Source organism: Strix aluco, chromosome 3 (genome assembly GCF_031877795.1).
Source record: "Strix aluco isolate bStrAlu1 chromosome 3, bStrAlu1.hap1, whole genome shotgun sequence".
NCBI lineage: Eukaryota > Metazoa > Chordata > Aves > Strigiformes > Strigidae > Strix > Strix aluco.
Genome location: NC_133933.1, coordinates 125,885,977 through 125,898,556, shown reverse-complemented (window position 1 = coordinate 125,898,556; position 12,580 = coordinate 125,885,977). Strand labels below are relative to the sequence as shown.

Below are 12,580 nucleotides of genomic sequence, written 5' to 3'. Positions count from 1 at the left end.
TATCCTGAAATATTACAGATATTATCAGTGTTACCCTAAAGTATTTATAAGTTTTCTTTTTATTCCCCAGTAAAATCTGTGCATATTCTGTGATATGTCTTGCATTAAAGGTTTTGAATTGGCAGTTTAACTATTGCCTCTATTTAAAGATGAGTTTGAGTGAGGGTATGGAAGAAACACTTTCAGGCCAAAGCAAGCTGAGAGATGAGAGTGATGCACAACCTAGCCTTAAAAATGTAAGCCTTGTCCTACTACTCAGATGTTTATCTCTAGAATTGTGCTAGATGTGTTACTGTATAGCATAGTATTGTTTTCCCCAGGAAAAAACTCCCCTGGAGTGGAATGTCTTTTTTTTTTTTTTTTTCTCTTTAGGTGCAGTTATCTTGGCATCTTTAATAACCAGAGCAGCAACATAGTAGCTGTGATATTAGGTATTCATATATATAAAATCCCCAAAATTTATACCGATTTAGTAAAAAAATAAAAATATATGGATTCTGATTTGCTAACATAAGATTGTACAGGCTCATAGAGATATTCAAGATTTTAGTACCTGAGATGGGGCAGGGGACAGGGGTTGCATAACAAGCAAGTGGGTGACATCTGCTTCATGGTCCTTGTTTGGTGCTGAGCAAGCGAAGGAGGCTGAGGCAGTCTGTGGGGTTGCAGCACTGACCAGTGTCAAGGAGCTGCTATTTAAGAATAAAGTTTCAAAAGTCCTCTGTTATGCAGATTGTTTTAAACAAGGGCAGCTTCACATAAGTCACTTGTAGTTTTGCTACTATTGTGAAAAAGAGACTAGTCCAAACCCCTGCCAGTAAAATGTAATGAATCTTATGCTTTATGTTACTGTGTGCATTCTACTACTAAAGACGTAATACTCTGTGCAGCAGCTAAGGCTGTATAAAGCTCCAAAGATGTTGGGTCCTTATATAAAGTTCAAGAATGTTTAATCTTACAAGAACTAGAATAGATACTAAAATGTGGGGGAAAATGTATGGCTGGGGTTCACAAATGCATTAGCAGAGTCTCTTTTTTCTTCTTTAGATTGAGATCCTGAAGTGAATGAATTCTTAGAAAACCAATTTCATTAAGTATGGAACTTACTTTTTTGCAACTTAGTTTGACCATTAAGTGTGGTGTAGGTTGAGCTACTTTCAATTTAGCCCAAGGAGAAGCTGTAAATCTGTATCTATAGGGGAAAAAAACTACTCCATACCAAAATTAGGCCCCTAGCCATCAGATAAGGACAAATACTCAAAAACATTCAGAAACATTGATCATGTTGAAATACCTCTTCTCGAAGCTTTATTTGAAAAATTGCATAAATGTTTCTCTGTTCAATTAGTCTTTTACAGTACTTTAAAGCTGTAATTCTAGCATGCTGAACATGTGAAGCAATTCTGTTTCTTCTACAAATGTTTCTTTTTTCTGCTTTGTAAAATAATTTTTTTGTTCAGAATCTTTTTCTAGACATTCCTCTCCTTGACTTTTCTTTCCAGATTTTGTTTCCTATCCTGTTTGCCATGTTTCCCTTCTTACGTGTCAGGAAATTACCCTACCCTTCTCCATTTTGGTAAGATAACAATCTATAAGGAAATCCAAATGCTTTATGCCATACACGTAGCTTTTTCTTAACGTCATAAGCGTAATTTTCAGTTATTGATACTAAAATTTTTGAGTTTCAATTCAAAATGCCTTTTTTTTTGTTTGTTTGTTTGAATGCCTGTTTTCCTTAGCTGTTAAAGAAGTTTAAGTATACTTTTCAATTAGGAACTTGTGAGAATTTTAAAAAAAAAAAAAAAATAACAAAAACTTTACAGTCCAGCTATTGATAAGCCAAACCTAGTGCTTATAGTGAAATGTGTTCAGTAGTTGTAGCACTTCTGTTGTATGTAGGTTGAATGGCTTTATCTTTCTGTATACACAAATTATGCAATTATGAAGCCTTTAGGCACTGAATCCACTGATGTTGGCTACTTAGTATCATCCTGTAAGAGAGCATTTTTGAAACTTACATATTAGGCATGTGCTTAATTGTAGAAAATACCTTACTATTGCTCAACCGCAGATGTAGATATTCTAAGGCTTATATCTGCCCTCTAAATTGTTGGGGTGCTATCTCAGCAAGATGAGTAATAGGAAAAAGGACTGCCACTTTCTCTTACTCTGCAGATTAATGTGAGGTCTTGTCTTCTAAAATACTGCATGTGTTTCACTTTTATTATGGGTTTTTAAGCCCCAGCCACATGAGAGATTGGAAGCATATTTCTTTAGACACCCCTTCAGCTTTGCTTGTTTTTGTGAAGGCTTTTTTAAGACAAACTGCTATGAATACACTTGAAGTGTTCACAAATCATAACAAAACCTATCACCTAGTTGTATCTGTTAAAGCTCCTAGCAGTTCTGTTACGGATCCATGCTAAGCTCGCAGAAGAGACGTTTCTAATAGTCTGTCCTAAGTAACTGTTTAAGCTTAGCTCATCTTTCTAGAAAGAAAGGTGAATATCGCTCAGCCTTAAAATAATTTTTTGACTCAAATTATCCCCAGATACATGGTATTGTTCTTTTGGCACTATGATGGAATTTCCTTTAACAATTACTCACAGGCTGTCTGTAAGAAAATTAATAAATCACCTTATTGATTGAAATGGGTGTGTAACTTGTGAACTTCCAGTGGATTTCATCAGTATCTCTACTGGTTTCAGTAGGTCCAAGCTTTCTCCTAAAATAACTAAGATTTCTGTTTAAAAAGAAAAACAAACAAATAAACCCCTAAACCCACAATAAAACAAACAAACAAAACCACCACCACCAAACCCACAAACCCTAATCCCCACCAGCCTGTGTTTTTATTTCTTCCCCATACTAAAGCAACAACATGGAAAGGTAAATAGGAAAATGCAAGTACAGTCAGAATTCCCTCTGACTTTAATGTGTTGGTAATAATTTAATGCTGAGCAGCTGTCTCAGGTGTAGCCATTTCTTTAGAAGCTCATACAAACAGGAAAAAAACCTCTTGGCTTTAGTGTCATCCCACCATCTATATTTAAATTATATACAATTCAAAACTGTAGCAGTCTTCATCTTCAACCCTTGTCAAATACTGTGGTTTTTTCAGAAGTACACATTATTCTTAATATGTTCTTAATATTCTTAATATGCCTGATGTTTACTTTGTTCATGGAGAGAGGGCTGGCATTACAATCATAATAGCAACTCAGTTTACAGTTCTTATTTAAATTTACTTCCAAATGATTTGTCACTTCTGCAGAATGACAAAAGGAGGATTGTTTAAAGGCAAAAATTACTGAGGTGGGGAAAAGGCATATATATATATATATTTTTTCCCTGCCTTTTTGTTACCTTTCTAATAATACCTAACTAACATAAACCCTGATTTACATATTGGCATGGGTTAGTACTCTGGGATTACTGACAATTGAGTAAAGAACATGAATATATACCCCTTGGTCACTGTTGCTTGACTTCTAATAAGTTAAATATTTTATTGGCACAGACTACAATAGAAATACCTTCATAGTTATTTATTTCTTCCTCATCCTTATTTCCATCAGCTGCTTGCCATTCATCACTCTTCTGTTTCTTCCTTTGTTTTTCTTCCCTGCGTTTTTTTAATTGCAACTATGATTACATGTTTTCAAAAGAACGTCTTCACATTCTCTTTAATAAAATTAAAAAGCAGCAAAACTGATTGGTAACAGTGCTATAAATGCTTGCATTTCAACAAGGCAACAGATGATAAAGTAGTTACATTCAGGGATGTCTGAAAGATGTGAATATTTTTAAGAACTTCAAGGATAGTAATGCAGAGTAGAAGACATTAAAAATCAGTTAACGCATTCAGTGGAAAACTTAGTTCCTACAGGTACAAATTAACTTTGACAGTGCATGAGTAAAGTTTGGATTAATCAGATGATTTTAAGTCATCCAAACACCAAAGCGGTATGAATGGTCTGGCTCAGTGTTCTTAGGGGTTTTTTTCTTATCTCTTGCCATAGCTTCAAAATTAATGAGAAAATAGGGAAAGAAGAATCATAGCTGCTGTTTGAGAAATCGTAATGTCATGTAAAAATCAGAAGTCACTGGAAAAAAAACCCAAGACCCAAAACCTTGAATGTTATTTTTGGTGCCTATAGTAAATGATGTGTCGCATTCTAGTTAAACATTTAGAGTCTCTAGAATAAGTCCAATGAATTTGTGTTGTAAAATGATATATAATATCCATAATCTTATGTTGATGCTTAAATAAAAAAACCTATCTCATTACACACCTGTTGATAGGTAAGTATTATCATTTTGTGGAGAAATGGTTAAGAAGTTCAGTTTTTAACTAGGTGAAGTACTTATGTTATTGATTAGATGTGTTCTGTTCTTCCTATTAATAGTTTTTTTTCCTAAGGTTGCCTCTTCCCATAAAGAATTCCTACTGATCTAAGACAGTTTACTTAGAGCTGTGAGCATAAAGACAAAAATGAGCAGAGACATCTATATGATTTACTAAAGTGTGAAATGTTTTATTACAGGCTTTATGAAGTTGTGTATTTTCTTTAGATGAAGTGCTACATATGAAAAAACTACCCTGCACAGAAATATCTGCAGTTAATGTTTTGTTAACTTTCACCAACATGTGGACATGTACTTTATCATGTTGCTTTTATTTTTGTCTTAGTCACTAAACTTGAATTTTCATGCAAGTTTAACCAACAAGAAAATATGCTCTCTTCAATAGTTCAATATGGCATCCCTTAGAAAAACAATCATAAATATGTTTTTCTGCAGATACTTGTTAGGACTGTTTCATGTTACTGTAGCACTACTTCTGTTGAGAACTTGAATTTAAATGCTAGTTGAATTCATCTATTTTTTTCAAGGGGGAAAATGTGGTTTCCCAGATATATCAAAGTCATGTAGTTATTTCCTATGGCTCGTGTTGTATATGCTGAAAATCTTTGAAACAGTAAGAATTCTGATAATTTTTTCTGTAAGGAAAGAAGTGATAAAAAAGAACAGAGCAAAACCTTCTGGGCTTGATGATGGTCTCTGTTTTCATCTTTTTCTAGATCTGTTAAGCTTTGATGATGTAATAGCTACCTCAGATAATCTATCACACCCTACTGCAAACCGACCCAAGATGCCTGGTAGGAGGCTGCCTTCACGTTTCAATAGCAGTAGTCCTGTGAGTATATTGGATGTGTTTTCCTAGTAGTGAACTAAGAAATAACTTCCAAGGAAACAGGATTACAGTGGGAAACAATCTTACGTACCATTTACCTGAGAGAGAAATGCAAAATACCGCAGAGGTTCAGTTCCTATAGACTTTGTCTACAGAAACATCCATTCCCAGGAGGGAAGTGTATGTAAGAGAAACAGCGTGATTGTATTGCAGCTGAAGGAGTCTTCCTGTTCTGTGGGGTATTGCTGCAGTATGTACTCAGGTCTTTTAGCTTCGCTGATGATGAAATAGATGTTGTGCATACACACAACTCTGAAAGTGTCTTTAGTGCCTTATGAGCCTAACAATATCTAGTCTTTGGCCACAGCAAATCTGTAATTTAATGTTGCTGTAGCGCAGGACTTGTGATCTCATGTGCTAAGATGTGAGGTGGTCAGACCATGAGAACCAGGTGGTGCAGAGTCCTTGACATGAATTTATGTCATTGGATGTGGTATAGTTCAGTCATGCCAGTTACCATCTACAGTTTATGCCTATTAATGTTTGTGGTTTATGGAAGCACCTACAGGCTCCCAAAAGCATCTAAGAATTAAGTACTGCAGAGATGCTTGAAAATCCTGCCCAGGCTTCCCGAGTTTGATGTAAATCAGCTGAATGAGTATTGCAGGGAAGGAAAGCTCTAACCGGCAGGGGAAGAAAACTGGTAGTTGAGTAATCTAAGTTAGGGGTTTTTTTTCTTCTTACTATTGCATCTTTAGAAACATATGACAGTTCTTCTTCTAATTTATTTTATTTTTTTTTTCTAAATTGTGAAAACCTTTTCACTTCTTATGAATGGATTACCAGGCAAGTCAAAATGTGAGTCCAGAAAAAATTTTGAAGGTGCAGAAAGAAGAAAGTGCCAAACCAAAGCCAGTTGAAACAAAAAAGGTATGGTGCCAAGGAGCTAGAGAAGTACCAGGCAGCTAGGTATTCTGTTCATCTTGCTCATATTTCCAGTTTAGATTGATTCAACCATCTAAATGTAAATGATTGTATTTAAATGCAAGTGAGCCATGTCATTTAACATAAAGTCCATTTATACTTTAGTATAAAGTGCATCAGTTATGATGAGAACTATTGTATCAGGTAGCATGAAACTATGGTGGTATTTCCCAAATAAGCTTCATGTCTGCGTAGTCTTTAGTATCCCAACAGACAGAACAACTGAGCAGATCAGAAAGGTGCACAAAAGATTGTGTATAATGAGCCAATGGGCTCCATTAAATCACAGGTTTTTTAAATTATGGAGAACTGCAGTGTAACTACTTTTTTTGATGACTACAGGAACTTCAGGGAAGTGCTTAATAAAGAACTGTATAAAATAACTGTCTCATATACTACGGTAGTCCCTTTGAACTGGACGTTGTTTCTTACCTTTTGGGTAGAAAATTAAGGAAACTTGTGCACATGTAGCTCCCATACCAGTACAAACTGTATGCTGTAAGTGGCCAGTTCATAAAGACTTCATTTCTTAGCTTTCTACTGGTTTATATTTTCAGCCATCTGCATTCAGTCCACCAATTCCATCTTCATCTCAGAGACCAAGTTCTGTTATACTCAACTTTTTTCCTGGAGACATCCAATTTAAAGGAGAAACAGATGATGAAAAAATTTCTGTGGAAGAGCTCAGGACTCAGATTAATGATTTGATGGGTTTAGTAGATGCACTGAAGAAAGAACATGGGTAAATATTTTCCTTATCAATCTGCAAAGGGATATATAGGCATCTTCCAAATGTTTTTAATGCCAGACTTCTTAAAAAGCTATTCTATATTAATTCAGAAGTTATTTCTTTAGAAGCTAATCTAACTACATGTCTTAAATACATACAGATTTGATGTCAGAGTATTTTTTGAACTTGTACATATTTCTTCCTTCCTACTTTGCACTTTTGCATTCATTACAGCTTTTTGAAAATATTTCTTACACAGTTAGCACTTTCACTATAAGGAAAAGTAGATAACTTCTGTGATATTTAATATAAATACATGTGCTGGCCATGTGTAACACTGCACACAACTGCAATATTGACATGACTGGTAGTAGGGAAAGATATTACTGAGCTTTTCAAATGGGTGATCATGATAGCCCCATCATCTCTGTGCATGTGGGTAGGGTTGTGTTTGGAGGATGATGTAGAAGAAAAATTGATGTTGGAGTAAAGATTATAAAGACCAATCTGTGGGAAATTTACCTTTTCTGGTTTTAGTTTTACAGCACATTCATTTTAGTACTATTTAGATGATTACTAGTGCTAACCAAACCGGCTTTGAGAGTGACCTCTTGAGAGGATCAGTTGGTCTCCAAAGCAAACTAGTGAATTATGAGTTCTGGAGATTAATGAACTAGTTCTTCAGCAACTTGATAATTCCTAGCACTTTCTTGCCTGAGCATAATAAAACATGTTTTGGGAACTTTCTATTCTAAACAGCTTCCGTTCTCTATGTAGAAGTTGCCAGGTTATTTAGCTTAAATTCAACTCTTCAATAATAAAATAACCATACAAATTTCTAAGCAGACTACTTAAAAATGTGATTATAAGTTAAGGATAGGTGCATAGTGATAGGTAAGAAGTGTTGAGAGTTGGTAGAAACTTGTGGTCCAGCAGATCTGAGTAGCAGTTCACTAGTGGGGATGTACTTACACGTAAGTTTTATTTATAAGATGTAGTGTCAGACAGTTGTTATGTGAAATCCTTTTGTAAAATTTAAACAAGGCCTGTGCTTCCTGTTCTCAGTAATGTGAATTCCCCCCCGCCTCTAACTTGTATTTCTGATATCTTAACTGCTATTAGGAGAGAACTGGAAAAACTCAAGAAGGATTTGGAAGAAGAGAAGCTGTTGCGAAGTAATCTGGAGGTAATGTTAACAATTCGACGGGGGGGGGGGGGAAGTTTACAATTATGTAGGCAGTGTTCTGGAATTTTGATGCCACAGGGAAGTTTTAATGAACCTGCTCAACTTTTTTTTAATTTTATTGCTGTGTTAGTGTGTGATTGAATGAATGCCTCCTGAGGCACTTGGCATATATATATATATAAAGATTCACAGTTCATATTAGTTCAGCTTTCTTCATTTGGAAAAATATTTTTAACAATATGTATAGGTGTTGGGATGTGAGTTTGGTTTAGTGTTGCTGGATTCTCTTTGCTAGAGATATGTCCAGCTGGACATGTTCCAAGAGAGAAGATTAACACTTTGCTTTTGTAAGATTGAAGGGCAAATTACGTAATCAAAAGAAAAACAGGGCAAAAGTAAACTTTCCTAAATTTTTGATGAATTGTTTAAATATTAAGTGGATAATTTGCTACAAGAACAGAATGCATCTTAAAAATTTCCTTATGAATGAACGCCACTCCTTTCAATTTATTGATGAAGAAGGCTACCTGCATTACAATATGATGCCATCAAGCGATTGACAGGATGAGCTCATTGTAGAAAATTATCTGAGTCTGGTACAAAAGGGCATTTTATTTGTGAAATAGTACTACCTACTGAATAGAAAGCTACTTTTGAAACTTAAGAACTTCTGGTGAGTCCTCTCTTTAATGCAGCTCTAAAGCAATTAATGTAGTTGCCTTAAATATACACTGGGGATGACGAGGACATAACTTCCATGTATCCTCTAAATCCATTTGAATAAATACAAATTAATCATGGTGTGGTATTTTGCATGAAGGCTACTTTAGGAAGATAGTCTGAGGTGACAATGCAGCATTATGTGGGGACATGTCAAGTGATTCCACAACCCAGCTTAGACTGCTTTATTGAGAGCGAGTTTATCCAATAAGATGTTCCAGAACTATAGGCAAATTTTCAATGATTTTAGATACTTGTTTGTTTAGCAATACAGTAGTATAAAGTCGGCTGTAAATATTGAGCTGTCAAATGTTACGATTTTACTTACTTAAGTGTCTTTGAAATATAAAGGTTATAGTTTTGGTGAAAGCTCTGAAGACTTTAGATGATTGCTACTTTAATACTGACTCTCTTTCTTTTCAAAATATCCATTTTCCAGCTTGAAATAGAAAAATTGAAGAAAGCAGTGATGTCTACATGAGACAGCTATGGACTCAAATCTTTTTAACTCATCAGGAATTCAAAGCTGAACACAAGGAGAACTGACTCTTATTTCATAATAATGGATGCTGGTGTTCTACAGTCTTAAAGAAAAAATATAGTAAAAAAAGGAATATAGTCTTTTATTCAAAGAGATAAGAAAACAAAAAAGAATAATGGTGTAATTTTTTTGCCAATGTAAAAGAGGCCTTATTTCTTACTGTGCTGGAATTGCAGACCTTATTTTTTGGTTTGCTTGAAAATACTACTGAATCTGTATAGAAAGGAGAGGGAGTTCTTAATAGATTTTTATTGAATACCTGTAGCTTAATTTTTAAAGAGATCTATACTATAAATAGGGTGATCTATCTTTACAACTAATCTGTAAAATAGTCTATTGGGAGGGTTGGAATAACTGTATTGTAATTGTAGTCACTACTTTTCCCCTACACGCAAAATGGAATATATGGTATTTGTATAATTTTTGGCAGTCTTACCCAGGGTTATGCTGTTGTGCCTGTCTGCAGTGAGAATATTAATAATATGCTGTTTATAAGTTGAGCAATGAGATGGGAATTTGTTAATGCAATGAAGCAGGTGAAACTCCTATGCATTGTAGTAAGAAAGAATGATCTAATCTGAGTAGTTTAGCAGGATGTTTTGTCACTTGCACTATTGGATTAAAAAGGGATTTAGGACTGAATTATGAAGTTATGACAATTAACTTTTAAAACCACAAAATGCAAGAAGTACAGAAACAAGGCTAGAATCCAGTCTTAACCTGTTGTGCCTAAAATATTACAGCATACAGCATGAAAAAGTAAACCTTAAGTCACAATGTCTCTGCTTCTGTGTACCTAAACTGAAGTCATCAGTCTTCCTAGTGGTTAAGTATGCGTCTTGATCTGTTTTTACAATAGTCAAATAAATCCCTTTGGAACTTTGATATTCTCAAAAGGTCTCAATATTTATATATTTATGCCATAAACTTTCTCAGTATATTGTGTACCTCTAAGTTTAATTACATCTTTGTATTTTAACGTGTGATTGGAACAATTGCTTTAACAGCATTGTGCTGGTGTCCAAGAAGGTGTCTTTAATGTTTTATGGAAAAACAGTTGAAATCTTGTGGGTTGCCGTTATCTTTAACCCCTAAGCCCAACACAGTGCACCAGAATAATATATAAATAATATACAAAGTGATGGGAGACAATGATATTCATTGCTGTGTTCATTTGATTAAAGAATTAAAAAATGTACAGCTTTAGAAAGCCAGTCAAATGCATTATGTCTGTTAGTAATCACCTTCTCTCCTTTTGGTGTACTAGAATTTGAATGATAAAAACATGCCACATAGTTTGGCATTTTCACCAGTAAGAGAAGTAATTAAGTTCCTGTTCATGGGAATAGTCATAAATACAGTAATTATTTAGTATACTTGAGTAAGTGACATGAGTGTTACTTCTTGAGAGTATACTTTTTCCACAGTTGATGCATCATAAAATACAACCATCAAAAAGTCAATTGGAGGATGTTTGTCAGTTGCTGATTTAAATGGTTGATAAAATTCGATTAATATACTATGCAGGTATTGGGTAATATTTGCTAGTCACATTGCTAATAAGCTGATTCAATATTAATGCTTTTAACTTTTAATTGCCTAGATGCATCACAAATGAAGACTTGAGCCAGATCTTTATATAAAAGAATAATGTGTAGTAGTAATGCTTCTCGTCAGATGCTAAATTCTTACTTAAAAGTCATACCTCGAAGTCAGGTGATGAAAAGCAAGAATTGAGCCTAATGGAATGGCAACTTTTGTGATACAAGCTCTTCATTGTGATTAGAGCATGAAATAAATCTTGGAATGGATTGCTCCACAGAAATTGTGTCTGTGTGTAAGCTTGTAGCAGACGAACAGAACAAGACAATCAGTTAGAACCACAAATGAAAGATATTTGTTATTTAATGGCCTTTGTTCGCTATAGCAATAAATGACCCAAGTGCAATGACTTGATTTAATAAAACCCTCCTTTAAAAGTCGCTGCTATGAGTATTTTTAGCCATAAGGAAGTTGCCCTGATATACGTCTGTCTTGTCTTCAGCTAGTGTTGTGTACTAGAGTGGAGGGGGAGAGGGTGCTGGTTTTGAAGACATTCCACAGTACAAGTTCCTAAAAGCAGTATGCTCCACTGACCTGTTTACCGGTGCTGTAAAATGATGCATGCTATCCAAATGCAGCAAATAAAGTAAGTTTAAAAACCTGTTGAAATGTCTATTCAATTCTGTTCAGGAATGTTTCTAATGCCACTAAAGTTTTTGCAAGACAAATTCAGGGGGTGGGAACAAAGTGTATTATTGTGTATATAGGGTTTGAGATACTAATTTACTCACTGGGGTGCTCTGGTTCCTGACTGTCAGTATGGTTTAGGATCCAAACCATTGGAAAGGTTACTGTTTTTCTTTGTAAGTGTAACTGGGAATCTTAACTTCTCAGTATCTCTTTATTTCCCTATTTTTTTTTTTCTTTCTGTTGGTCTATATTGAACTGACCGACTGTGCATCTTCAGAGGTTTTTTTAAGATCCCTGTTGCCACTCAGTAACATGGATAAATGCATGTTTGAATCACTTAAATATAGTGAAGAACTGAAGGCTGAGAGTGGCATGTTTTAAAAGGAGTATGGATGAGGGAAAAGGCAAATGAACAGAATAAGAGAAGGGCATTTTTAAACTTCAAGGTCTTTATTCAACGTTCATAACATTCTCTAAAAAGCTTTTGTTTGCATACGAGGTACAGTTTAAAAAAAAAAAACAGGTCTACTTTCATTTTTTTAAAATTTATTTAAACAATCACAATGAAGTAACATTTTTCATTTATGTTGCTTCAGGGGAATGAAGTTTCTGATGAAAACCTGTAATGTATTCCAAGGTTTGACTTTGAGTTGTGTAGCAAAGTATCTGTTGAACTTTTAAATAAATACCTTGTGTTCATTGAAGTCATAAATTAGCAGAAGGCTGTTAACTCTTTCCAAAGGAAATGGTAAAAACAGGTTTTTACAGCTGGCTTATTTTTGGCTGCTATTGAAGTTCCTGATTTGCTGACAGTTTGCTTTCTCAGAGCAGTGTCAAAGCAGCTGGTCATATATCTTGGGTAATTGGATTTTGCAAGAGCTGAAAAGACAAACCACTCCCTTTTGGGTGCCTAGGCACATACCTCCCAGCTTGAAGAATGCAAACAGCCTCAACCAGCTCGTAAAGCATGAGACTGATGCTGCTGGGTTC

At 34.9% G+C, this 12,580-nt stretch overlaps 1 protein-coding gene across 3 annotated transcripts in view; it reads left to right on the top strand.

Moving 5' to 3' along the window:
• The window catches only part of CD2AP (CD2 associated protein), an 87,493-nt gene extending 75,931 nt beyond the window's left edge, over positions 1-11,562 (top strand). For all 3 annotated transcript variants that reach the window (XM_074820180.1, XM_074820181.1, XM_074820179.1), the window contains 5 exons: positions 5,085-5,200; positions 6,044-6,127; positions 6,739-6,923; positions 8,034-8,097; positions 9,257-11,562. In XM_074820180.1, the coding sequence (XP_074676281.1) occupies positions 5,085-5,200; positions 6,044-6,127; positions 6,739-6,923; positions 8,034-8,097; positions 9,257-9,298 (491 nt within the window). In that variant the 3' untranslated portion in view covers positions 9,299-11,562. The remainder of the gene's footprint in view (positions 1-5,084; positions 5,201-6,043; positions 6,128-6,738; positions 6,924-8,033; positions 8,098-9,256) is intronic.
• Positions 11,563-12,580: the final 1,018 nt, after the last annotated feature.